The 26113-nt window shown below is 37.7% G+C and overlaps 1 protein-coding gene across 1 annotated transcript in view; it reads right to left on the reverse strand.

Moving 5' to 3' along the window:
* Positions 1-1239: 1239 nt before the first annotated feature.
* The window catches only part of tbx15 (T-box transcription factor 15), a 46322-nt gene continuing 21448 nt past the window's right edge, over positions 1240-26113 (reverse strand). The window contains exons 4-8 of the mRNA XM_028436620.1: positions 21074-21245; positions 13854-14021; positions 13722-13786; positions 10562-10659; positions 1240-3286 (exon numbers count right to left, since the gene is read on the reverse strand). Of these exons, the coding sequence (XP_028292421.1) occupies positions 2466-3286; positions 10562-10659; positions 13722-13786; positions 13854-14021; positions 21074-21245 (1324 nt within the window). The 3' untranslated portion in view covers positions 1240-2465. The remainder of the gene's footprint in view (positions 3287-10561; positions 10660-13721; positions 13787-13853; positions 14022-21073; positions 21246-26113) is intronic.

A 26113-nucleotide genomic window follows, 5' to 3' on the forward strand; every position in this document is an offset into this window, starting at 1 on the left:
GGTCACACGTGGTCTCCGATTGTGAGGCCGGTTGGATGTACTGCCAAATTCTCTGAAACGCGTTTGGAGGCGACTTATGGTAAAGAAGTTAACATTCAATTCACGGGCATAAGCTCTGGTGGACATTCCTGCAGTCAGCATGCTAATTGCACGCTCCCTTAGAACTTGCAACATCTGTGGCATTGTGTTGTGTGATTAAACTGAACATTTTTAGAGTGGCCTTTTATTGTGGCCAGCCTAAGGCACACCTGTGCAATAATCATGCTGTCTAATCAGCATCTTGATATGCCACACATGTGAGGTGTGATGGATTATGCAAATGAGAAGTGCTCACTGACACAGATTTAAACAGATTTGTGAACAATATTTGAAAGAAATAGGTATTTTGTGTTTATAGAAAGTGTTTTAGATGTTTGAGTTCAGCTCATGAAAAATGGGAGCAAAACCAAAGTGTTGAGTTTATATTTTTGTTCAGTGTACATGTAAACCTACTTGGCAATAAAACAGTTTTCTTAAACTGAATATTTATAAACGTTGCTCTATGTGATTCAAAGAGAAAATAAGTAAATGTCTTTCTCAGAAAGTAGATCTTATCTATAACTCCTAAAAGGGAATCTTTGGATTAAAGGGAATTAGGGTTCTGCTAGCTTAGCCATGTCATCTCTGTGAGTGTGTTTTGTGTGTGTTTCATGTGACTTCATTAGTTATGAATTCTGATCGTCATGGGTTCAAACCCCAGTGGGTCTTATTTGGCTTTACGTTTTGTTTTAGTTCTTTGTTTATTTTTGTGGTTAATCTTTTGGGTTTTCTCCCAGTCTCTGAACACGTGTATGGGTCAGAGTCCATTCTTCATTACAGCTCTTTGTGTGAAGTCAGTGTGTAAGTGCTGAGAGGATGAGTAGGATTCCAGCCTTACTCCTGTCTCCGTGCAGGTGTACCTTGTCTCCTGATCACCCTGACTCACTACTTAAGGAGTGTTTGTCACCCTACCTCTTCCTGTCCGTGTTGTGCTGTTCATGTTCTCGATCGGTCTCTCTGTTGGTGGTTTGATCTACTTTTGTTCATCTTCACTGGTTTTCGTGGCGTTTGGAATGTGTCATTTATTTCTGTATAATCAGGTCCTCCTGGATGACTGACAATCTTTACCAACGTAAAAACTCTGATATATTTTGTGCTCTTTGCTTTTTATGTCTTGAAATTTGTCCAAAAATATTCGACAAATGAACCAAATAATTCCAATCCAATGACTTAAAATGTTTATTGAGTTTTGTTGTGCTTGGCACTGTATTTACATTTTTTTAAAATGCCTCAAAAAAATGATGAATCACTTGCTTTTTTCTCTCCTTTTGTCACTCACTTTTTAAAACACATTTAACTTCTAAGCTGCTCGGCACTTAAATACACATCTCTAAAACACACCACAACATACTTCACTGCTATTACTTACTTTATAACTTTTTTCACACAAAAAAACTTTTAAAGCTTACGTTATTTGATTGCATTTGCCATCTTTCATATATATTTAAAAACATAAATCACTCAAAAATGGTGAAGCCATTCCAGTTCATTGAGGAATACGGTTGATAAAGATGAGTTTTCAGAGTAAAGTCATTGCGGAGATGTTGGGTCTCCTGCATGTGTCCAGTTGTCCTTTGTTAACTGCTGATCCTTCATTGAAAAGGCACAAGTGCTTTGTGAAGAGAAACCTTTGGCTCACAGTTTTTTGGTTCCTGGATATCCGGTAGAAAACCAGACCTTTGAGTCCCCAGAAATCAAAACTAAGGGACTTGAAGACAGTCCTTTGTTCTATTGCACCACAACACATTCACAACTGATCCAAAACCCTTTGATCAAGAGCCTGCGCACCCGTTGAAACACTAACAGGAGTGATTTTACTTTGAAATGATATAAAATATATAAAAGTAGCTTAAAAAGTTTGTCTCAAAAGTTGTTTTTCCACCACCAGAACAGAGAACCTTTCCCTTGCCCCAATCAGTTCTGAGGACTATCCCTGGTCGAGAGTCGTAGAGGCACATTTAAAGAGCTGATGTCTGATTGGACGATACATTAGACAATTGCAATACTTTAAGCCGACTGCTGAGCAGCAATTATAATCAATCAAATTACTTTCTGATTGATTTGGGGGGGGGGGATACAGTACAATTAGTTCTAGGTACTTTTTTCACAGATTCTCCAGCTTCTTTTACTAATGTCAAGGGTTATGTGTGCATTATATCAGAAATTCAAAAACCCAGAGTCAACAGATATAATTCCGGGGAGAAAACTAAGAAGTTCAGGCACATTTTGGTGGAAAAGCAGCTTAAGAGAAGGACTTTTTTAATGGGTGAATTTGATCATCCCTTTAGTGAATTTACACTTTGTGTGAAAAGCTTTATACCTGACTAAAAGATAAGAAGTTTGCTCCGTAACTGGAAGACTTTAGACCAAGGGAACCCTGGGAGTTCCTACACCATGTGCATGGACATCTGAGATGAGGAACCGTACTGACGTCCATCGCAGGAGCTGCTGCCCTGCTGGGTGCTACTGGAGTTACCGATCATGTGCATAGTGTCCATACTTCCATTAGACAAGTACTGACGCTCGGCAAACGCCCCCGCGGGGGTAGAGGAGCACAGCAGCCCCCCCTGGGGCTTCTCGGGGCTGGCGGCCAGGCGTGGAGAGGTGGGGAAGTTGTATCCGTACAGGTTGTAAGGGTTGTGGAGAGAGAAGGCGTTGTAGGATCCCTGTTGCACGTGGTGGTGGCTCCCGCTGAACATGTGGGCGGAGGACGGGGAGGATCCCGTTGAAGAGGAAGAGGAGGGGCCAGAGCCGCCCCCGGCTTGCATCACGTACTGAAGCTGTGAGGCCGGGAACGAGCCCAGCTGACTGTTGTAGGCGTCCATCTTGGCCGCTGAGCTGCCGCCGCTCCCGCCAGCGTGCGAGCCGCCCTGCATGCCGGCAGCAATCAGGGAGGAAGTCCTTTGTGGAAGGAAGGAATCTGAGGGCTGAGCAGAGGCCACGGTGCCCCCTGCGGCCTGCAGGCGTCCATAGGAGCTGTCGGCCAGGCCGCCGTAGCCCTGCAGGGCCGCCATGTTGCTGCGGGCACAGGCCGGGTACTCGGACAGGCCCAAGTTACACAGCTGACTCTCTCTGCAGCCCATATTAAAGGTGTTTGGGGCCAAATGAAAGGTCGGAGGGGAGCAGGAGGGGGACAGGAGATGAGCTGCACCCGAAGGAGATGGCGTTCCTGTACTGGAGGTGGTGGGAGACGTGCCCGTGCTTCCACCTAGAAACAAGAGAGGGAAGGACAGGTACACCATGAGTGGATTGGAGGACATCTGAAGTCATTGCTGAAACATCAATGAACCAGTCTCTTATTCATCCAACTTGTGACTTCACAGATAAGACATGAACAGATCTAGGAGCAATAAAGCAACCCAAAGGTCTGTTTTTAAAGAAGGCTCTGTGAGGTGAGAAAGAATCTAAAAAAAATGTTGACCTGCCGACAAGGAACCAATCAACCAAACAAGACTTCCCCATGGGGAGGGATTAGTGTCTCAGTACCAGACCTTTACATCCTCAGACATTCAGGCATAGAAGAGGGAAGCTCCACATCTGCCTGGAGGGAGTACGACTATAGACATACTTTATACTTCAATTCAAAGGATTTCTAACAGCTGGAAGTAAAGGTACAAAGATCAAGGTTTTACTGGCCAATGACATGATGAATAAAAAAGTATCCTTTTTCATTTGTCTTGGAGAATTGTGTCTCATTAAACTGTTTCAATAATACTTTTTACCAAATGTTAATCACAATTATTAAAAACTACAACATTTTCTTTACTAGCAGACAAAGTGTGTCTGATTCAACAAATGAGATATTGGCAGTTTCATTTAATAAAATCAACATGGTTTTTGATTTTATGAGAAAACTTAAAAAACAGAAAATATTTACCAAAAAGGAGATTAAATTCGATATAGAAAAGGAAAAGGTCTAATTCACACCATCCATGTCTCTTCCAGCTCTCATGTTTACGAACTTAGAAAACCTTCAAAGGCTCCAACACGTTTTGCAAACCCCGGGTGTTTGTGGGTTTGCACATTATTTATTGTCTATATTTTATGAACAACCACAGCATCCATTGTTGACAAGGACAAAATAATCTGTCTGGACATTTGATCAGGTTGGAAGTATCTGAGAAGTGGTTCCTTTCTTACGTGTTAGTATGAAAACCTCAAAGACAAACTGTTTTTACCAAATTTATCAGCCACATTGATCTTTTTAATGAATGATTTCACTAAATGTAAAACTGCTGGAGATGATCATTTAATTGTGTCGGCCTCATAGATCAATAAAACTAAGATCATTTGCTCGGAAAAAAATGTAAATTTTGAATTTGTCGCTTAAAAGTTTGAATTTATCTCCACTGTAAACACTATTATTGACATTTTGGAAAATGCTCATGCATTGCATTATGGGATGTGGAGTAGACCAGTGGTTACAAAACGGTGTGCCATGTGGCAAGTTCAGGTGTGTCGTGGGATTTTGTGACAACCATACATTATTATTTAGGGCCCTATAAAATTTGTGTTAACGGAATTGGGGAATTGACCAATGAAAACAGAATCTACTGTTGAACGCGGAAATGGACAGAATCAGGATGAAACGCCGTCACCATGAGGCAAGGAATCTTTTTTCGTAGGGAAAGGTTTCTGGGGACTGCTCATTAGGTGCACTGCCCGCCCCTCCTCCATCCTGTCTGCATTTAACACTGCCTAAACCACCACAAACACCATATAATGTGCTAAAAAAAAAAACTACGCAAATCATCACTGACTCTTAAAATCAGAGCCGACCAGTGCCTGCTTAACTTTAAAGTGTCTGTGAAACTTCTCTTCAAGCTCAGCTGGACTCCATGAAAACATGACTCAGCTTTAATCAGCTTCATCTGCTCAGAGCGTTTGAACATCTCATCAGAGCTACAGAGATCTGTGGATAAAGCTGTTCTGTTGTTGTGGACGAGACCATCGATACCAGTGATTGTAGAGTCTGAAACATTGTAGATTATTGATAACTTCTGATACTGTCAAATATTCTGACCCCTAGTGGCGAAATAACTGATGCATCCTTGCGTCCATTTGTGTTTTTTCTTTAATCATGTTATGGTCTGGAATGATGTTATCAGGATCATTTAAAATAGTTTAATTTAAATTAAGTTGATCAAAACTTAATCAATAAACCTGATCAGATTCAGAAAACCATTGATCCCTGAGGGGAAATATGGTGACATTAATGCTGCTCTCATACATCTGTATAATAAATAAAAAGGTGCAGTCAGAATAATCCATGTCACTACAACTTATATCTACCTTTATTGTTTCTTACTTTATTTTTGACATTCATTTTTGTTTAATTATGGGTTTTGTATTTATTAGTATTTATTTTGTTTCCTCAATTGATTCATATTTCTAAAAAAAAAACTGAGTTTTATAAAATTAATGTGGAAAACACGGAATTTTGGAAAAAAGTAAAATGGAATTTGGAAAAAATAAATAAAATAGATTTTACAGGGCCCTAATTACTGCAATATACAATTACACAAAATAAATTATTTTTTAATTAATTATTTTGCAATCACTCATTTCATAGTACAGAGGCAAACTCTATACCTATTTTTTTTTTTTTTTTAAATATTTCATTAATAAATATTTCATGTGTAATATGTTTGATTCACTTATGATATGAAAGACAAGGGGGTACAGGTGACTTCACGTCCCACAATGCAATGCAGGAAACATTGTGTCAATAGTGAGTGTTGACAGTGGAGATCAAAGGAAACTACAGAGACAAAACAAGCTGCAAACTTGGCGAGATATAAAGAAAAAACTCGGGAGACATTTTTGCAAGAATACGAGATCAACACATCAATGAGAACTGGAGGAACACAAACAACGTCTGGGAATGAAATCTACGGGGAAGAAGGACGACACAAATAACGATGGAGAGGAAGAATAAAAAAAAAAAAAAGAAGAAGACAACACTGACAAGAGATGAGAATAAATCCTACACAAAAAAAAAAAATAAATAAATTGTGTTCAGAACCAAAGAATGTTTGACCAGAGAGACAAGCTCTGATGTAAATTTTCTGTGTTCAAAATAGGGGACGGGACTCGGATAAGCAAAGTGCTTCTCTCGTCTCCTTTTTCGGCATGTACAAAAAAAAAAAAACGAGAAAAAGAAAACTTCTGTGAATGCAACCATGTCGGAAATAAACTGAATAAATAAATAAATAAACCTTCGAGCAAGGATTTGAACCTTTTACAAATTTTCGAGCAAATAATCTTTGATTTATTGACCTCTGAGGCCAACACTGGTTCAAAAAAACAATCCCATTTCCAGCAGCTTCAATCCAATCCACCTGATCACTTTGTAAACCAAAGCTAACCCTGTTTACCAACTTTAACTCCAATCCGCTCCGTTAGCAGCAGATGCCTTCACAGAGCAGTGGGATTTCCTTCCAGAACACACACCCTCAGATGTGAAAATCTTATCATCAAACTGATCTCAGGCTTTCCTGCAGCGGCTCTGAGATCACGAGCCGTACTGTCAGAACTATTGCTGGTATGTGAGGATAAATGTGGATTCAGTTTGGACTGCGTCTGGCAGACAGAGCTGCCCAAAGAAATCCATATACTTATCCTTTCTTGGCATTTACTACCCACTAGTCAAGCCGTACGCAGTGAAATGATATTTTTGGGGTAATCAATCACATATTGTTCTATTAATGAGCGTTTGGCCCAGTTTCACGTTGCCGTTTCAGTTTGAAAGCAGAACGAGGAGGAGGAGGCATAACTAAATAATCCAGGACTGGTGTGGTTTAGGCTCTGATTTTGCAGCATATGTATTCGATAATATTAACTGAACTCAAACGGGGCTCAGAGAAAAGGTGAGGGAGACGTTAATATGAAGAATGCTTGTTTGGTGATGTCATGTTTTCCTCTGGTTAAAGAGCCACAGGATGTTTCAGCAATAATAGGGAGAAGATGATTATTGGAAGGTTTAGAAGCACAAAGCTTCTTCCTTTACTCTTCAGCCTCGGTAGCCTGGTGAAACCACACCCACTTCCTTACTTTTTGTAAGAAAGTGGGTGTGGTAATGCTGTCGTTTCTGTTCACTTCCTCAATCGAGAGTAGATCGAGCCAATCAGAGCCGTACAAGATAAAACATCATATTCCCTGCAACAAGTAGGATCAAAACAAACATGGTGGCCAACACGGAGAACCCCTGCGCTCTGCTCTGTTTTAAAAGACTTGGATATATTGTTGAAACCACAAGAACAGACTGTAAGTCTGTACCGTACTACACGCCGTTTTCGTCTGCCGGCAAATCTACGCATGTCGCACTGTTGTCAATAAGTCCGCTCATCGTTTTATTGGTTACTCTGTGTGTGTTTGTCCTGCCCCCCAGGACAAACACACTTGTGGAGCAGTTGGTGGTTAAGGGACAAGATCCCACAGTGTTGACCCAGGTGACACTTAAACCAGCAACCCTCTGGTTACAAGCCCAGCATCCTTAACCACTAGGCCACCACTCCCTAAACTCAAATGCCTTGTGTGCACCTCCAGACTATTGCCTGCACTAAGCATTGCATAATACACAGAGATCATGATGGATTCCAGGCTACAGCCTCAGAATGAGTAACAGCTAGCTATGATCTTTAGATGGGTGTACGTGTAAAGACAATCAATCTGGTTTTGTCCCAATTTTCCTCCTTCTCGACCAAGGATGACAAATGTCATATAAGATGATCCTGTGGTCTGAGGTTTGTTCAGAGTGAATTTGTCCTGATAATCTGCTCTGAAATGGGGTGTAATTATTAAAGTTGCTCAATATTTATGACCTAAACTCCTTGTGTGTCTGGCAAAAGACGACGACTCCCGACTCATGATGTAGGTGTAGATTAGAGCACATCCTCAGGTCTCACACATCCTCTGTCATTTATCAGACCAAATGGACTCATGACTCAGCAAAACCTCTGTCAGATCAAACCAAACGCCATCAAATGACATGTCGTCAGGCTTCAAAATAAAAGTACGTTGAAAAGCTGTTCTTTCATTTTAATTTTTAAAAGTTAACATATATCAAAGTATTGTCTGATCAATAAATATATAGTGAAACTAATTAAAAATAAATAGAAAATAACAACTTTCAACTTTACACTCGTATCAGAAGCAGCACAAACTGAAGACGTCATGTGTATTTCCGGTTTCTTCAAAATAAAACGTCATCAGAATCAGAAGTACAGAACTGTTGAGGTCTCACTTTGTTCAATGGTACCAGTGGCCAAGTTGTAGCGAAAAAAGTCTTTTTTTGTGACGTCATGAACTTTGACCCCGACCGATCTAATTACTGGTAGGTCGTACAGCTTTAGTCCAATGAAATAAATTACTCCACTTGAGATGAGCTTTTCATAAATGTAAGCATCAAACTTGTACAATAAGTATTCATAGACTTATGGAAAATTTTGTTTTTTGACACTTGATGCAACCTTGACCTTGACCTTGACATTTTGGCTCTAAAAAAGGTCGACTGCACATCCTTGACATTGCCCCTATGAGATGACATACGTGTCATTAGTGCTGCATTAATAGCCTAGGAGGAGTTAAGGACAAAAAAATTGTGGAAGAAAAATAATAAAAAAGAACTCCGATGAGAATAAGAATTTCTGGTGTGTTCATATGTTTGCATATGAACCTGGAAACGTCGAAGCCTCAGCAGCACGTCCTCCGTGCTAAGCTCAGCGTCCTGATGTGGTGACACAGGGTTCACACACAGTGCAAGGACTTTAATTAAATCTGCTCACACACACACACACACACACACACACACACACACACACACACGTGAGAGGAAACGTGGAGCGTTGCCTCACTGTAAACAGAGCAGGTTTCTGACATGAGCCATGACTGGAGCTCCACGCTGACTCCTGTGTCGTGGAAACGTCCAAAAAACCTCACGATTTGTTTAACGATTTCACTGTCAAGGGCTGAGCGTCATGTGAAAAGTTCAGCGTACGCACGCAGAGCTGCCACAGGAACCAGAGGAGACGTGCATGGTCAGACTCAAGTGAAGGACAACTAAAGCTGAGCCATGATGAGATGATGGATGTGCAGAAAGTTCAGGTCAGGACAGGAACACACAGAGCTGACACACACATTTACACTCTTATACACTTCATGCAATGCAAAGGGTTTCACACAATAAAATCAATCTAATGTATAGAAAACTAGAAAAGCACTTTGAGAGCGCAGACCTCCGCCAAGCAGCTCACGCTCAGCTAACACGCTCCGGTCACGACTACATGGTAAACTCAGGATTACCATGACTGCCTGTCAACATTGAGCTGTGTTACCATGACTACCTGTCAACATTGAGCTGTGTTACCATGACTACCTGTCAAAATAATGACATCATTAACAAGAAAAAAAAAAATTAAATGGATATTTTTGTAGCCAGAACATCACCAACATGTAATCATCTGTTCCTTGTCCCATTTATCAATTTTCCTGAAAATGTCATCCAAATTCGTTCATAACTTTTCAAGTTATCTTGCAAACTGACAGACAGACAGACAGACAGACAGACAGACAGACAGACAGACAGACAGACAGAGGGTGAAACATAACTTTTCCACTCTGGCGGAGGCAAATATACATTTTATTCACAATAAATGCACAAAAAGAGAGACCACAGAATATGAGTCTATTAAAATGCAACATTTAATGTTAAGATGAATATGAAATTATAAAATATGTTGTGGGCTAATAATGAGAAAGTGTTGTTGCATTTAGCATCAACATGAAAAACAGTAACAAATGCACTTAAACCTCTCATTTTGATTTTATATATTAAATAATATGGCCATATGGACCAAAACTCATATCTCAATATGTTTGTACATGGTCACTTAGATAAACAAATAGATCAACAAATTAATTAATAATTAATTAAAACAACAACAACAACAACAACAACAACAACAAAAAAACAGTCGCAGAGTATGTGTCATTTTTGTCTCCTGTAAAGGACAGCACGTGTGAGTGAGTTCTGTGGTGTTGCTTGTTTAGCATGCATTCAGCAATCCATCTAATGGTGCTTTTCATGTTGTTCTGAGAAATAGTGAAAGCAGCAACTTTTAAAACGAGTATTTTAATACAAAATAAACTATAAAATAAAAATATATTGTTATTGGCGATATTGTAATTTGCTAAATCAGCAAAATAGGAATCTCCATATATCCTAAATCTCTATATATCCTAAATCTCCATATATCCTAAATCTCCATATATCCTAAATCTCTATATATCCTAAATCTCCATATATCCTAAATCTCTATATATCCTAAATCTCCATATATCCTAAATCTCCATATATCCTAAATCTCCATATATTGCCCAGGCCTATAGTTGCAGCTAACACAACGAGGAACGAGGCTGACAAACATGAGAACAAGTGATAATGAAACCAAACAATGAGGATTCATCACATCAACGTTCATACCTTGTTGTTTCTGCATGTTGGTGAAGTCTTCAAACGTCAGAGTCCTGACTGGAGGTCTCCAGAAAGCATACGTCTCCATGATCGCCTCCAGGCCCGTCCTGGAAAAGTTTCAGAATAAAAGTTGATTTAATTCACATTCATGCACATCATTTTAGTCACCCCTAATATTAGAGACTTTATCAATACACAACATAGCAACAGAGTCATTTTCTGTATTTTTATGTAATTCTATTTGTTTGTGGAGTAATTTTTGTATATTTTGGTTGTCGTTTTGCATATTGTTATTTTTGTGTGATTTCGAAGTCATTTTGGGAGTGATTTTCTGTATTTTTACTGTTGTTTTTGTGTTTAATTGTTATCATTTTATGGGTTTTTTGTCTTTTTTTATTATAATTTTGTTTGTTTGTCGAGTCTTTTTTGTATATTTCCGCTATCATTTTGCATATTGTTCTGCTATACTTAAATGTTTTTGTTTTTAGTAGTTTTGGGAGTCATTTTTGTGTATATTTGCTGTAGTTTTGTGCATTTTTGATGTCGTACTCTGTTTTATTGTTATCCCTTTGTGTATATTTCTGTAAATTTGCATGTTTTTATAGTCATTTCGTGTATTTTCTGTAATTTTCTTTGTTTGTGGAGTCATTTTTGTATATTTCAGTTATGGTTTTGTTCATGTTCTTCCTCCTTTCTGCCTCCATGAAGCAGAAGAAACATCAAAATGTCCAGTTCTGCATCTTGTGTGGTTTTTTGGTTGTGGTTGTTTTTTGCACATTTGTACATAATATGATTTTTCCTGTAATCGTATCTCTGAAATACTTAAAAGAAGGTAATAATGAAGGGTGGGGATGGGGGGGGTTATTGGGTCAGAAGTCCCTGAATCTCCATAAATGAGTTGAAAGGTCAAAACTGCTGCTCACCAACAATCTTCAGTGATCACAGACGTAACTGTGGGGGGGCTTTAGGGTGACACAGCCCCACTTTACATCCAGAGCAGCTCATTGTGCTCCTCTGTGGACAAATATCTCATCCACTCTTATCTTTTCATCTGCTGAACTTCTGCTTTAAAGCTCTAACGTCAGCTCGTAAATCAGAACGTCTATTGTATGAAACGGAGGAAAGAGAGATGTGTCGGATGTGTGTGTGTGTGTGTGTGTGTGTGTGTGTAATGCAGAGCAGATGAGGCTCTGCTTTCATGTCTCAGCCTCCCTCGTCTAATCACTGCTGTGACAAATTCAGTCACAGTAAAAGAAAGAAAGCAAAGAAATGAAGGAGGTGATGAGAGAACAACGTGTGAAGGCTGATTTTCATCCAAACATTCATCAGAATCAGTTATTTTAGATAAAAGAATACATTAAAAAATATGTTTAACAGATATTAAATGATAAAATAATTAGTTATTATCAGAATAAATAATTATTAGTGTATTTATGTATTTCATGATGTTTTTGGAGCCATTTTTGTGTATTTTGGATTGTCGTTTTGTATATTGTTGTGTTATTTTTGTGTGTGTTCGTAGTTTTGTGTATTCCTGGAGTCATTTTGTACATTTTCGTTGTCGTACTGTATATTTTTCCAATACTTTGATAGTGGATTTTTGGATTTTTCTTATCCCTTCGTGTTTTCCTGTAATTATGTATGTTTTCCAGAGTCGTTTTGTGTATTTTTATGTAATTTTGTATTTTTGTAGTCATTTTTGTATATTTTGGTTATTGTTTTGTGGATTGTTTGCGTGGGATACTTTTTAACCAATGTAAAGTTTTAATAATGTAAAGCACTTTCAACTATATTTTATATATGAAAAGCAGTATATAAATAAATTGTGATTTCATATATTCTTCTGTTATTTTTGTGTGTGTCCGTAGTCGTTTTGTGTATTCCTGGAGTACTTTTGTGCATTTTTGTTGTCGTACTGTGTATTTTTCCAAAGTCATTTAATATATTTGTATGTAACTTTGTATTTTTGTGCATCTTGGTTATTGTTTTGTGGATTGTTTGCATGGGGTACTTTTTAAAGCACGTTGAGTTATATTTTATATATGAAAAGCACTGTATAAATAAAGTTCAATATGATTTGATCTATTGTTTTGTTATTTTTGTGTGTTTTAGGAGTAATTTTCTGTATTTTTGCAGTTGTTTTGTGCATTTTTCTAATATTTTTGTTGTCGCTTTGTGTTATACTGTTATTCTTTAGTGTGTTTTACTCTATATGTATGTTTTCTGGAGTAATTTTGTGTATGTTATGTATTTTGTTTGTGGACGGGTTAAACATAATGAGAAGTGTAACTTAAATAAATGCTGTTCAATCAGGTTCAATGTGTTATAAAGCCTGATACATTCAAACTGTCCCTGTTTTCACCGGAATGTTTTTATTCTGTGAGGAAACGTGAATATAATGTTCACTATAACTAACAAGCACTAGTGTGTTCCACTGCAGGTGAAAATGTGTCTAGACGTCGAGGTGGGCGTGGTTTATTTCACTAAATTGTTCCCACTGGGCTTTATGACTATATTTCACACTAAAGTGTGTGATGACGTTTTGATGGTTTAGTGAAACGAAATGATAAAAATCCACTTTTTAATAATAATAGACAGACACAAACATAACTGTTCAGTGTGTGTGTGTGTGTGTGTGTGTGTGTGTGTGTGTGTGTCTGTGTGTGTGAGAGAGAGTCAGTGTTTGTAAGCATGTATTGCACATATATCAAAGTCAAGGCCCGCGGGCCAAATTCGGCCCACCAGATCATCTAATTTGGCCCGCAGGAAATTTTTTTGCAAAAACAGGACATTTTGTCATGCGGTACTACATTATTTACAGTAATTCATTTTAAAGAAACCTGGATAATTCTCACATATTGTCCCACAGAATTCTAGCATAGCGTCTTACATCGCAAATTTTGAGGAAAATGTGTTGCAAAGTGAAGGAATTTTCACTAACTGCTAAACATTCAAGATTTTGTTTGAATTTGTGATTTTTCTCTTCAGAAAAACATGGATTTTTCTGGTCCGACACATTCAGTCAAACTGGGTCGTATGTGGCCTTCAACTGAAAGGAGTTTCACACGCCTGGTGTATCGTGTTAAATTGTGTGTGTGTGTGAGTGCAGGCAAGTGTTGGCAGTGTGTCTGTGTGTGTGTGTAGTGTGTGTATGTTTGTGTGTGTGTACCTGTTTCTTCCTGAGTCTCTGAATCCTTTAGCGAACGGGTTCCTGTCTATCTTTAGTCTGGTGATCTGTAGAAACAACAACACGTTACATTTCTGATGTCAGTGTGTGTGTGTGTGTGTGTGTGTTCCCTACCTGCTGGTTCTGGTAGGCTGTGACGGTGGTGAAGACGGTTTCAGGGAAGCTGAATGTTTTCACTCCTTCTCCGCTGGGTACGGGTTTACTGGGGGAAAGCTCACTGCTGAAGTCCTTCCTGATGACGTGCACACGAGGCTGGTACTTGTGCATGGAGTGGAGGATGATCTAAAACGATAGAGAGAAAGAAGGTTAGAGATGATGGATCAATGAAGAGCTTTGGTTTCACAGTAAGAATGAAGTAAAAACACTTCTATGCAGCCCGCGACCCTCCAAAATAAAGGTCCCAGAGAGCAGGGACCCCCACTGTATCTGAAGGTGGTTGAACACAGACATGAACATTGAAGAACAGTCATGTGGAGACAGGACCATCTATAAGGGGGAATAAAGGGGAGAGATTTTTGGGGTCCATCCATAAAGTCAGTAAAATAATGGTCCATTGTTCTATGAATCTGTGATAACCACATTTATTTATTCATCTGAATAATATCCACTGTTATCCAGGAACGTTTATTATTATTATAGTCATCTTAAAGATGGAAATACTTGTTTTAATCACAAATAAAAATGGGTTCAAAGTGACCAAAAATGGTGGAAAAGGTGGTGAAATGGGATTTAAAAACCACAGAAATTGGTTAAAAGTTGCAAATTAGAGAAAAACAGACAAAAAAGTGGTAAAAAGGGTTTAAAATATCAATATTGGAACAATTACTTTAAACTGGCAAATAATTAGCATGCCAAGTCATGAATGTGGTTAAACTGGCAAAAAAAAAAAAAAAGGTTAAAAGTGACAATAACATGTGACATTAGGTGGAAAAGTGTTGTAAATGGTTTATAAGTGCTGAAAATGTCTTGAAAGTGGAAAAAAAAATGTGCAGAAAAGTCATTGAAATGTGATGAAGTGTCAGAAGTGGGAGAAATGTAGAAAAAACGTATTTAAAGGAGTAAAAATATGGGAAGAAAAAGTGATGAAAATAGGTTTAAATATGCTGAGTTTGAATGAGTTGGAGAAAAAAAAGGAAAAAATAAGCAAAAATGGTCTCAAATTGATGAAAAAAAATATATATATTCTTAATTTCTTGAAGGCATCTGGTGACCTCCCAGTGACTTGCGACCCAAAGGTTGAGAACCACTGGTCTACAGGCCTCTACATCCCATAATGCAATGCACCAAACGTTCTCACTCTGTCAAAAAGACAGAGTTTACAGTGGAAACAAACTTTCAACCTTTTGCGTCTTTTTATTTGTATTAAATGATCTTTGATTTATTGATTTATGAGGCCTACACTGTATTTTTCTCTGCAGGACACAGAATATGCTCAGAGTATTTCCTAATTCGACCAATCAGCTGCAGGAAAGGTTCTATCGTGGCTACGTGACATGAGCTTCACAGTGAAGGCGTCAGACGTGTCGGCCTCAGGGCTTCAATCTGCTCCTGATTAATCTGAGAGTGAGAAAACCTCCCCAGAGTCGACCCCCCACCCCACCCCACCCCCACTCCCCTCCTCTGTCCCCTCTGAAGAGGGGGTCGTTTTAAACGAGGGCCGCAGGGGAAAAACACCTCGGAATATCAAAAACATTACTCCCAATGTTCCAGGCCTTGAATCTCACACCACTCGTTCACATTCTCAGTGACTTTACAAAGTTTGGCTCCATGTGCGCTGCACGGCATCATTCCTGTGGTGCTGGAACACTCAGCCCAGAGGTTCCCACTCAGTGCACGTTGTTTTATGAGAGTGCACGAGCTGTGTTGCACAAACACAGTCACAAAGGATGAAAAGGACAAGAGCTGTGTGTCTCCATTACACCAGGATCTCAGTGTAGGATTAATAAAAAGGTTTATTGTAAAAACAAAAGAATCAAAAAAGTAGAGAAATCTCACTTTTAATTATGAATATCAATTACAGACATGGTTAACTTGTGATCCTCAATCTAATGTTATGCGGTCCCCAAAGAAAACACAAAATAACTCAAAAAACACACAAATTACAAGAAAAATACACAAAATAACAAAAATACACAAAAATGACTCAAAAAACACAAGAAACTGCAACAAAAAAAAACACAAAACAACTACAAAAACAAACAAAATGACAAAAAAAAAGAAGTGTTTTTTTCCTGTATTAATTCTGAGCTTGGTCATTATTCTAATGTTGATCATGTGACCCTCAGATCAGATACAATCACAGTTTTGTGTCCCCGCTGTGATAAAAGTTGTCGATCCCTGAGGGAAAGCATTAATACATCCTCTTCAAAATAAAAGCACTTGGTCTGTTTCACACCATTGTCGCTGCTCAACAACATGTTAATACAATCATTATGTGGGTGATCCAAGATTTATTTAATTTATAGTATGTATTTATTTCATTTAATTTCATTCATTCATTTTATTTTGTTTTATTTTATTATGACTCATCAAACAAGCCGCTCTGTTTTAAAAGCTTTCAAACAAATTCGAGAAGACTTTCTCAACGCGACCGTGTGGTTTTATTTTGAAGGGAATGATGTATTTCATGCGTTCAAACTTTTTTTATATATATTTTGATAAATTGAATTGACATACAAAATACTACAATAAACTTTTTTTTTTTTTTTTTTCAATGTTGCTCTATTTTTATTTTTCATGTATTTGGTAATAATTTCCCTCCCTGCGCTTCACGCTCCAACACCATTAGCTTCATAATGGACGTGTTCAGGTCATTTTCAGCTTTACTAATGACATCCTTTGAAAATCAACTGAAAGTACGACAGACCACACAGATGTGACTGAAACAGAGACAGAACGGACGTAAACGCTGCTACACGACTACGTTACAGCTGAAAAACACAAGGCAGCATGTCTTTAAAAAGGTCACGGCGCCTAAAAATAAAGCCTCCATGTTTGAAACAAGCAACGCAACATTTCTAAATGAACGTGTTCTAAAAAAGTCAGTGTCGGCCTGCTGCAGAGTGACAGCCTTTAATTAGGCTTCCCATAAAGCAGCGAGACAGGAAATAGACGACAGGCAAAGAGGTGACAGCATGACGCGGATTTAAACGCACAAAGCCTGAGGGAAACGACAATCCCTGTGTGCACGACAACATTAACACAACTGTTCTTTTTTTGCAGAGAATCCCCTCATTTCACACAACAGCACTGCATTGGAATCAACATAAATACCAAGGTGTTTGAAGGTTGGAATAGAAACCAATAATAAATATTTATCTCAGGCGTGGGAAACTGGGTGCCCGTGGGCCACATGAGGCCCTTTGTCAGATTTTTTGCAGCCCCCAACACAAATAACAACAAAAACACACAAAACAATAACACAAATACATAGAAGGATTCCAAAAAAACACGCTAAACAACTACACAAACATGCAAACTGACAAATAAATACACAAAATTACTAAAGACATACAAAACTACAGCAAAAATACAAAAATCTAGAAGAACAATAGACAAAATCACAACAAAAAAATCAAAAATGTCCAAAAAACACAAAATGACCACAAAAAGATGCTAAATGACAGATAAATACACAAAATGACTCAAGAAATACAAAACAACAACACATATACACAAAATTAGAATAAAAAAAATTTAATGACATCAGAAATTCAAAAACATTTCCAAAAAACAGAAAAAAACAACGAAAACAGACAAGACGATAACAAAAATACAAGTAAGGAAAATTTACAGAAAAATTACGCACTAAAAATTATAACGCAGTTAATTGCTTAGCCTCAGCTTGCACCTCAATGCAAAACATGTAGCAGCTAGCACGTCAATGCTAAACAAGTAGCAGCTACAACAAAAATACAAGTAAGGATCTAAAAAAACAGGCAAAATCAACACAAAAAACACACAAATTTATCGATAAATGCACAAAATAACTCAATACATACAAAACAAAAACAAATATATACAAAATTGGAACAACAATGAACAAAACAACAACATAATATCAAAAATAACAAAAAAAAACAGAACAGAAAGACACCAAAATGCTCTGTTCTTTCCTCTATTAATGCCCAGATTGGTAATTATTCTAAATTGTGACATAACTCTGATAACATGATCCTCAGTTTAGACATTCAATATTTTTGTGGAAGGAATTGTCCATCACTGGGTGATATTATACAAGAGTTGTTCACAGACACATTAAATGTATTGTTTCTTTAGTCATTTTGTGTGTTTTTGTAGTCATTTTGGTTTAGTTTTTTTTGTAAATCTTAATTTTTATGTATTTATGTCATCCATTTGTGTATTTTTCTCTAATATTGTGTGTTTTGGAGCTATTTTGTGACACAGCGGCTGTCCATGGCGGCGTTTCACTGAAATATCATCTTACAAGATTCACAGCGGCCCGTTCTTCAACCACAGACTCGAGGCCAAACGTAGGGGAGAGGATTATTATTATTATTATTATTATAGATTTCTCTACATTTTAAACAGTTTAACATCCAAGTCTCATCCCTTTCTTCCTGAAACAGGATGAAAAGTGTTTTTCCTCACAGACTTGGGGCTTCCGTCGATGATGATTAATTACACGTATGTTCTCTGGTTCTGTTTCTGATGATGATGATGATGATGATAATGATGATGATGAGGAGCCACAACACCACAAGTCAGAGAGAAGAGTAAGAAGCGGAGCTGCCTCCCACACAGGAATCTCCCACATGAATCCCTCAGACGCTAAATCTTCTCGGGGGGAATGAAGCCCTTGAAGTGAGCAGCGGGAGAGCACAGGGACACTTTGAGAACGAGCCCAGAGAACACATGTGACGCCACGGCAGCACATGGAGCTCAAACTGCAGCACAAACACACACCGGACTCACATCCAATGTTTTCTGATCAACAGGGACTCACATTTTATGTTTCCATATATATATATATATATATATATTTTTTTTTTTTCACATGAATTATTTACAGAAAAATAAAGGCATTAACACCGTGGAACCGTTCTCATTGCACGAGTTCCTGGTACACCCATAATACTGATGCACAGACCACAGAACCAGAGGAGAAGTCATTGCTGTACTTTGTGGTCGTTAATTTTAGTTTAAATAAAAAACACTGTCTTTGTTGCCATCTAAACATCTGTGCTTCTGTTCCAAGGGGTCCTGCTGACCGCTCTCTCTGCTTATGCCTCTTCCTGTAGCTCATGGAAAAAGCAAATGGGAGCTCCTTCGCTTCGGGCTTTTCACACAGCTGCTGTAAAGAGCAGAGGTACCATAACAGTCCTTTACTGCCAAATCTAAAATGCATGCTAAATAAAGTTATTTGACTAAAGTGACCCTGACTGAAATATGATTAATAGAGTCAAATACTGTTATTAACCACATATATATGCTTCAGATGATTTATGGAAGCAGGCAGAATTACAATGAAATCACACCAGATTACGTCATGAGACATTCGACATGTCCATTTGCTAAACCTGCTGCACACTTTTTTTACAGCACAAATAGAACAAAAATGTGTGTTAACGTCTGAAAACGTACGTGCATCTGTGTGATTACACAGCTTGAGATTTTCAACAAGGTTATGAGTAGAATTTGACATATTTGTCCGCTTGCTTTTTGGTATTCACACATAAGCCTGAATGTGTCAAAAATAAAGTGACGTTTCCTCCTGACTGTATATAAAGACACAATCTAGTAATTTCTCCTATAAAGTATTAGAGGGAACCAGGAACCAATAGGAGGGTCTGCTTTGGTTCCCACCTCATGCTCAGCGCTGGCACTAACTCACACAGCAGAGGTCCAACTTTCTGCTGCAACTCACAGAGTTTCATAACGGCTTGAATCAAATTATTAACATCTATTAAAACACGGGGGAAATCCCAGGCTGCCAGTAAAACTCTGTGTTAAAGCAGTTTAAGAGTTTTTAGTCAGAGTTGATCATCTTCACAAAGCATGGGCGGCCCCGAGCCCTCAAAGCCTGAGGTCCTCAAAGCCTGAGGTCCTAAATGCCTGAGGTCCTAAAAGCCTGAGGTCCTCAAAGCCTGAGGTCCTAAAAGCCTGAGGTCCTAAATGCCTGAGGTCCTAAAAGCCTGAGGTCCTCAAAGCCTGAGGTCCTAAAAGCCTGAGGTCCTAAAAGCCTGAGGTCCTAAAAGCCTGAGGTCCTAAAAGCCTGAGGTCCTAAATGCCTGAGGTCCTAAAAGCCTGAGGTCCTAAAAGCCTGAGGTCCTCAAAGCCTGAGGTCCTATAAGCCTGTGATCTTAGGAGAAACAAAGCCGTAGCTTTGAAACCCTTTGTGTAGCAGATACTGTAGATCTGCGAGAAACCACGACTCCACCACTAACCAACAAACAAACAAACGACACGAACATCACGTCCGACTTAACTCTGCTGTGTGTGAAACGTTTCCCAGAGGTGGAATTTGTTTTAGGGACTAAAAATTAAATGTATATGAAGAAATTCATTATCAAGCAGTACAACAATGTCCTCTTTATAAAAGAACAATATCCTGTCGTCAGTTTTACAGCCAGTCCTCTAAAGTACAGCCTGTTGTAAGCAATAGGAATAGAGAATTAATAAAATTTACAAATATTATAATGATAATAATACAAGTCAAATTAAAAATGTAATATATCATGTAAATTATTACAATGTTTAAATGTGTGATTTTATATAAGAAATGGACAAAGCAATTAAAATATACAAAAAATATGTATAAGAAATTATTATTATATAGATATTATTATAATATAATATAATATAATATAATATAATATAATATAATATAATATAATATAATATAATATAATATAATATAATATAATGTCCTATTCCGATATCTGTGTGACATCAGCAAAAATAAAATAATTAAAATAAATGTGTAACAGATTGTATCGGCCTAAAAAATTAGTTTTTATTGGACTTATTAAGGGTTTTTTCAGTCTTCTAATTATTTATTTTTTTTATTTTATTCAATTGTAGAATATTTGTATGTTTATGGTCAAATGTGTGTAACCCATTGGTTAATAATGAATGGGTCCGTTGTTCTCATTCATACCGTTAATGACTATTGTTCTCTGAGAATATTTTCTCATATTCCACACCTACAATCAAAATCACACAAACTGTGTATGATTCGCTCAATAACCAAGGCTGCAATATCAGTATCGTATTGTTAATAAAAAGTTATAAAACCATATTTTCCCTGTATTAAATAAACCTCCAGGCCTGTGACGCTCCTGAATCTGAAACATTGATTAAGATTGACTTACGTGACCCTGATCGTCCAGCTCGTTGTTGGTGAGTTTGAGTTTGTCGAAGCTGACGACCTGCCTCATCCACGTGTCTCCAGAGGCCAGAGAGTCAGGGTGGATGTAGACCCTGGGGGGCACCGGGGAGTCTGCGTTTCCTGCCACCATCCACTTAGAGCTGTGGTACACATACCTGCAGCACAGGAGGGAGAAAAATATCTCTTTAATGTCTTTGGAGGAAAGATCCATCGCCATTTCTTCCTATAGGTGGACTGTGTAGCTGCACGGGTCTCCATGAGCCCCCAGGGGGCCTTCAAAGCTGAGTCTATTATATATCTAATCTAATATACTGTATGTAAAAATATAATAAACCTTTACCATAAGTAGCAACTAATATTTCCAAAGCATAAATAAACCAAAATCCTTGGAGCCAACAGGAGCAGAAAAACACAAGAAGAAGAAACTTGAGGAGGAAATTAAAGGTGAGGCGTTTGTGTTTTGAGATGAAAGCATGTGTGATGTAGAGCTAGCACAATAATTCTGCGCTATGTAGAACTTTGAACAAATTTGTGCCACCCATACTTACTCATACTTTCTTATTTCATTCATGTTTGACTTACAGCACAAGGCGACATGCACCCTTGACTGGGCGTCAGTCAATCACAACCAATTCTAACAGCACCTATAAAAAAGTGTCAACAGCCAGTTCTCCTCATAGTAGCTTTATTATTCCATATTCACTTTGAATAGTATTTATAATCCACCTTGACTTTAATACAGTGTGTAGAAGCATGTCCTTTTATCAGAAGTGTTGGATCATTGGCAGCCCCCCTCAATGCACCCCCTTACTATCCATAACAGTTTTCGTTCTGCCTTGTGTAAAATATATTCTAATATCCATTGACAATATAACCTTGGCTCAATTATTTCTGTTTTTTCAGCCTTCCCTAATGAGAATTGGCTTCATATTTGATGTAAAATCTCGCTGACTAGAGATTTCTGTATTTAAATCATGATTTATTGTCACTCAGTATCATAAACTTCCAAAATGTGACATCATCTGTAACCACTAAGGGTCCTACTTTAATCTGAACAAAAACGTATCCATGTAGGTCATGTAAAAGCTGATCTTAAAATGCTATTTGTTTTGGGTATTTGATTCTCAGAGAAAAGATAATAAAGAAGAAGACACCAGCAGCAGAGCTCACAGCAGCCAGCCAAACAGGAGAGGGATCATGTGACTTCAAAAACATATTACTTTATTCTAAAAAAGAATTATGACCTTATTCTCATAATATTACAAGTTTTTACAACTAAAATTACAGCTTTTTTATTGCAGTATTTTAACTTTTTTTTGCGACAGTTGAACTTTATTCTCATCACACTTTCTCATTCTTTTTGCTCTATTATTGTTTCAGTATTACTTTATTCTCATTAAATTATTCAAGGATTCCAGAATCTTTATATGCCATTTGTGTTCATGGATGGGAGGGGAAATGGGGGGCTACGCCTAAAAACCATGCAGGGTTTGGACGCCGGCGTTGAAAATGTATGGGGTCAGGGAGTAGGGGGAGTACCACAGCATCACTTAGTGAGTCACTGTATTTACACATTCATCCACACATCATCACTCCAGCCCAGTACAAACATCTAAAATAAAACTAAGAGATTTATTCATTATTCTAAAAAAAAAAGTCAACCTAACTTCTTGATAAAACCTAAAACCATGCACAACACACCAACAAACTACCTATGCTCACTAAGCTAATGATGAATAGTTACAACATGCTTGAATAAAATAAGAGAGGAGAACTTAACGTAAGAGAGATGAATAAGATCACATGATGATCAAGAGAAGATATGGATACGGCCTCGGCCTAAACCAGTTTGTTAGGTGTGTGTTTTAGTCCTTTTGGGATTTGGAGTCACTTTAAGGTTTGTTCAGGGTCACATTAGTGATCCCAGTGTGTGTGTGTGTGTGTGTGTGTGTGTGTGTGTGTGTGTGTGTGTGTGTGTGTGTGTGTGTGTGTGTGTGTGTGAGACACGAGGGGACGTCCCACCTGTCCAGCAGCAGGGGGTCCGACAGCGCAAATAAAATAACTCTGACTCTCCCTCTGAGATAAAGAGTCAGTGTGAAATTACACAATGGAAGGCGAAAGGGACACAAATGAGGGAAAAAAAGCGCACGAGGAGACGTGTGAATCAAAAGAAAGAAAAAAAAGAGTGATAGTGGTGATAGGAGGAGAGAAAGTGAAGAACAGCTGGTTGACTTTAGTTCTGGCCTCACGCTCCGTTTAAAGTGTTTTATCTGAAAAGTCGTCACTCAGCCCTAAAACATGGACACAGTCTCATCTGGTTCGTCTACTAATGCCTGGATGGGCTACACACACACACACACACACACACACGTGTTCTGATTTCACCTGGTCAAACCTGAAATGTGAGCTCTAAAAAGGTTACGCACATATTTTTGAACACACGTTATTGTCTGATCTAAAGGTCACATGATCAATATTCATGTGAGCATTAGAATAATGACTAATCCGAGCATGAACACAGGAAATAACAAATGGTTTTTGTGTTTTTTGTGTGGCTGTTTTGTATATTTTCAGTCATTAATGATGTGTTTTTCCAACATTTTGTTTGTTTTTTGGAGTCGTTTATGCATATTTGTACTGTAGATTCTTTTGTATTTTATATTTCTCAGTTAGTTGAAGTCGTTTTGTGTTTTCAAAGTAAATTTGTGTATTTTTGCTGTTGTTTTGTGTATTTTTTGTCACTTTGTGTGTGTGTTTTGGAGTCATTTATGCATATTTTTAATTTAGTTTTTTGCATTTTATATTTCTGTTATTTTTTGCATTTCAAGTAAATGTATGAATTTATGCAGTTGTTTTGTGTATTTTTTTTATCATTTTGTGTATTTTTGGGGGTTGTTTATGTGTGTTTTGTTGTTGTTTTGAGTATTGTATATTTTTCAGTAAATTTTGTAGTTGTTTTGTGTGATTTTTCATCATTTTGTGTGTTTTTGGAGTCATTTTGGGTGTTTACTTTGTGTGTATGGGGGGGCTGCACAATATAGAAACAGGGCCGCATGTGACTCCCGAGCAGTGAATGAGCACTAGAACCTCTCCCTCTCATATACAGTATCTATGTCAATCATCTATTAGGGTGAGAAAGCTCTACAGAAACATGTAAACAAAAAGAATAGTGCTTTGTTTGCACACAGATTTCATCAATTATCATCATTAAAATCGGTTTGTGAGGGTAATATGATTTCATTATAAGTTTAAGATGTAGAATAGACACGTGTCGGGTTGAAGCTCTAACTACTTACTTAATTTTGTAGAATCTTTATTCAGTTTTTTTTTTTTTTGTTTTACTTCAGTGATAATTAAAAAAAATGATTACAAACAAATGAATTAAATATTCAACATGTTCACATATCTAAAACACATTTTAAGTCCTGTAAAAACACATTTTTGGAATAAATGATTAAATTATAATATATCATGATCAATGATATATTTGTGTTTCTTTGGCCCCAAACTTAAATGTAAATGTGAAAAAATAGGATTCATAATCACGATAAAAAAACACACACACAATGACATAAAAACATGAACAATAAGAGTAAAATATTCAAAATGAGAACAAAAACACAAAAAGGATCCCCCAAAACACATAAATCAACAAGAAAAACACACAAAATGACATGAAAACGTACAAAATAAGACTAAAATATACAAAACGACTCCAACAAAGTCACACGCCTCCTTCCTCTTTGTCTCTGATTGGTCGCTATGATTAAATACTGACTTGAATGTTGATCATGTGACCCACAGATCAGATAAAATCACATTATTGTGGTCCGTGCAAGTTGGGGAAAAAAGGTTGTAAATGTGCACAAATATTTTAGAACAATAAAATAAAACGTAATAAAATAAAATCTTTAGTTCTGACATTTATGTCTCTTAAACACACACACACACGCACACACACACACACACACAGCCATCTCAGTAATTCCCTTTGAGCAGTGCTGTTTGGGGTTATGCTCGGCGTAGCGAGGAAAGTGTTAAGGAATGAGGAAAGTTCAGCTGCAGACGGACTGGAAATCTGATTATTCCCTCGCTTTCATCTTCCATAAATCTGCCATCTGGCTCCGGCTCGATCAATAAAGACTGGACTTTATGGGACACTCTGATACTGCAGGGATGGGGGACGCCTTACAGTTGATAAAACCTAATTCTCTTTGTATTTCCTTCTAAACACACGTTCCCTGCACACACATTAAAACACACACTTTGACGAGCCTGGAGTTCCTGCACGGATGGAGTAAATATTGATATTGAATTACGTTTTCAGGGTCAACAGATGTGTGTGTGTGTGTGTGTGTGTGTTTCTGAACATGTGGAGAGCTCGTATCGTCAGTTCAGGTTTCACATGGAGGTATTAGCATTAGCAGTGATGAAATCTACCACGTTCTCTTCATATTTCCAGGCTCTGCTTCTCCAAAGCCTTTTCCATGAGTAGCTATATGACGCTAATGGTTACACACAAACAGGACTTGTTGGATCTTGTGGGTGTAGAGCAGGGGTGTCAAACTCATTTTACTTCAGGGGCCAAATACGGAGCAGCTTGATCTGAAGTGGACCACAGATTTTATGCTGGAAAACGAGTAATTTCCACATTATTGTGCCATAGTTTGCACATCTACGTGTACATAAAACACAAAATATGTAAGAAACCAACAAAATCAAAGCAATAAGTGATAAATATAAGTCCCAACAGAATATTAACTTTCAATTTCCTACATTTTGTGACCGCTTTATTTTTAACTAAGGGAAATTTTAAGTAATAAATTGAGGAAAATTGATTTTGTAAGAATTTAGAATTTTAAAAATATATCTATAAGCAACAGGAAAACTGTGAGCCGCAGCAAAAATTTTGGAGTTTTATTTACACAATGATTCATGTTTTCTCTGTCATTTTAACTTTCTCCTGCGGGCCGAATTGGAAGCTGCAAAGGGCCAGATTTGGCCATCGTGCCTCGCGTTTGAC

This window comes from Gouania willdenowi, chromosome 21 (assembly GCF_900634775.1).
Source record: "Gouania willdenowi chromosome 21, fGouWil2.1, whole genome shotgun sequence".
Lineage (NCBI taxonomy): Eukaryota > Metazoa > Chordata > Actinopteri > Blenniiformes > Gobiesocidae > Gouania > Gouania willdenowi.